Source organism: Merops nubicus, unplaced genomic scaffold (genome assembly GCF_000691845.1).
Source record: "Merops nubicus isolate BGI_N331 unplaced genomic scaffold, ASM69184v1 scaffold12868, whole genome shotgun sequence".
NCBI classification, from domain to species: domain Eukaryota; kingdom Metazoa; phylum Chordata; class Aves; order Coraciiformes; family Meropidae; genus Merops; species Merops nubicus.
This window is the reverse complement of record NW_008627825.1, coordinates 38,718-41,606: the sequence shown is the minus strand read 5'-3', so window position 1 is coordinate 41,606 and position 2,889 is coordinate 38,718. Positions and strand designations below refer to the sequence as shown.

Here is a 2,889-nt window from a genome sequence, read left to right as displayed (position 1 = left end):
GCTGAACCACCGTGGCTATCCCTGGCCAAGAAGAAAGCCAAAGCATGGAGTGAAATGCCCCAGATTGTACAATAGCAAATGACACGACCATCCTTCTTCGCATTGCCAATAGCTGCGTTAACTCCATTTAATCCCTTCTTTACTGTGACCTTTTTTTGAGAAATAAGAGCCTTAAAACTCCTGATCAGACTGTTGTGTGTAAATGCACAAAGAAGAAATGCTGTTGCAGGCTTAATTTGAAGTATTAGGAAGCTGGGCATTTCCTACTACCAAATACTAGGAAAACTTAATCTGTTTATTACATCTTACTCACCTGACAGTGATGTTTTAAGAAGACATGCTTCATTCAGGCTTTTGAAACATTTCCCTTGCAAAAATATGTTTTTAAAGTTTCTGCAGACCATACAGTATTTTGTGGAACGTGACTTTGGCTAAGAAATTAATGTGTGCTGTAAGATAGATACAATGCTGGGCACTGACACGTCGTGACTCACGGGCATTGATGGCATCACACTTCTGTCTCTAATGCTCTGGGATGGGCAGTCTGACTTTGCTTCTGATTGTTAATGAATCTCTTCTGTAATAGCTCTAAGATCTAAACAGCATTGTGAGCTGGAGTAATTCTAGCTTTTGGGTGAAGTCACAACACTGTGTGTCTCGTGCTTTGCTCATGACGCCTGCTAGAATAGCCCAGAGCCACACACCTGCTCCCTCCCATGCACTGGGAAACCACCACACTCCAGCATGGACTCTGTGTTTGGTTTCACTTTTGGAAAACTGGGAGAATTTGGGAATTCTACCAAAAAAAGTCCTTTCTTTAACTATGGCAAATAGCAATTATTTTTTGTGAGGCTCGTCAGCCAATCATCTTTCTTAAAAGAGCGTGTAGAGGATGGGAACTACTTGCTACCTAGAAGGTGGCATCTTGTTTTCAACAAATGCTACTCTTCGTGTTCATGTGGATGTGTATTTAGTCAGTTGTATTTAACATTAGTGATGAAAGGGGCATCTGCTTTCCTCCTTGCCTCATCAGTCTTTGACCAGTAACTCAACACAAGTCCAAGAATGTGCAGCTGGGAAAGGATTGTTCTCTCAGGGCCTGGCCTTGCAGTCACTTCGGTTGACAGTTGTTTTAACTTTGAAGGAAGCAGACATTTGAAAAATAAGCTTTGTGAAATTACGTTAGTGGCTTAAGTGGCAGTGGCACTTACTGGTCCTTTTCAGCTCTTGCAGCATTGCACATTTGTGTGGGTTTTGTTTACAGTCAGTGCAGAATTTGAGGGCTGACTTGGCCAATGGACAGCTTTTAGCTGGCAGGTTGGTAGGTATTTATATGGAAAGTATTATGTATTGATAGGATTAACTGCAAACCAAAAAATTTGGTACCAGCTCAAGCATGACTTTAATCTTCCAGTCTTGGCCTGATTTTAATATGTAGCTCTTCCAACTTGAAAACAGTATTAATTAGGAGCTAGACTGTGATTTTTTTTTTACATAGGTGAAAACTTACTCCCTCAAGTAGGCTCACTGAAGCTATAGATACTGTTTATTTTGTACTATCACCAGAAAGAGTAAGAGTTTCACACTTGCGTGGTAATCCACGTGTATTTTACTACTTGTTTTCCTCTTTTTTAGGAAGCATATCTTCTAGTACAAAGAACAGAAACTTGTATTTCTCTGACACTTTTGAGTATAATCTAAATGAATACACTCAGCTTTGATTCCTGAAGTTCTGTACAGCTGCCATCCCATCACAAGGTTACTGACCCTGTGTAAAACATGTGCGTTTCTACATTCAGCAAACTCTCTTCTCCTTTTTTGAGCATAGATTGTGGTCCTTCACACAAAGTACTTCAAGTGATACTATAATTTCTCCTCCCCTCTGTTTGCTTTTGATCTTAATATTGTTCCTGTCTTTTATGTTTGGTATGTATATAGGTTTTTGTAACCCTTGTCTTGAAGGAACCCTTTTTGTATTCCGTTTCCATATTTGGTTTATGATTAAATGCTGTTGCCCGTGATGATGGTATAATGCCTGGGAAAAGAAGAGTGATAGATGGCCCTCATTCATTAAAGACAAAATAAAAAGAGGTCTTTGGTCAATATAGATTCTATATAAGAACATATTGCATAGGTCTTGTTTGGAGATACTTCTGTGTGGCCTAGGACTGATCAACACAGCTGGTCAGACTAAATAACTTTTCTAGTTATTTAAAAGTTTGGAATATCACCAGAAAGCTGATGGCCCTTCTGTTTGCTCTGGAGTTATTGCTTCTTCAGTACAGGGTCGGCTTGAAGGCTCGCACTTGTGGTCACAGGAAGCCTTGTAAATACTCATTTGAATGTTTTGGTGTGGCTAGCCAGCTGTTCTAAGGCATTTTGGGGCTGCTTTTAGAAAGAAGAAAGCCACATGAGGATCGCGTGATGTTACATTTTAAATTTACTTGCATTCTGGATTTCTGAAATTAATGTTTTCCAGTTTCTCTCTGCAACCAAGGGAACAAAAAGGATGCTGAGAAAAAAATCAAAACTGAGTCTCATATAATCATAAGACTTTAGAATATAGAGTTTTGCAATACACATTGAAATATCAGTGATTTATTAATGCATTTACAGAAGTTGGTAACTCTATTAGCATGACTGATTTCATGGCATCCTAGTGTAGCTTTTAGGTGTTTGATCAGTGCAAATAATACAATAATCTCATTTTGAGTGGGTATTTCTAGACACAGTTACTGTCTTTGAAAATAAGCTCTCTTGAAGACTTGAAGTCTTGCAGACTTCATTGCAGAATGTCACTGTGAGGTTTTATGGCTCAGGATCTTTAGCTGATGACGTTGAAAGCTGCCCTTGAAATTCCCTGTGCGTAGTATAGCGACTAGGGGGGGT

The 2,889-nt window shown here is 39.3% G+C and overlaps 1 protein-coding gene across 1 annotated transcript in view; it reads left to right on the top strand.

The window, feature by feature from the left end:
• Positions 1–75, top strand: part of LOC103778859 — a 25,592-nt gene extending 25,517 nt beyond the window's left edge. Inside the window, exon 10 of the mRNA XM_008946474.1 lies at positions 1–75. Within this exon, the coding sequence (XP_008944722.1) occupies positions 1–75 (75 nt within the window).
• Positions 76–2,889: the final 2,814 nt, after the last annotated feature.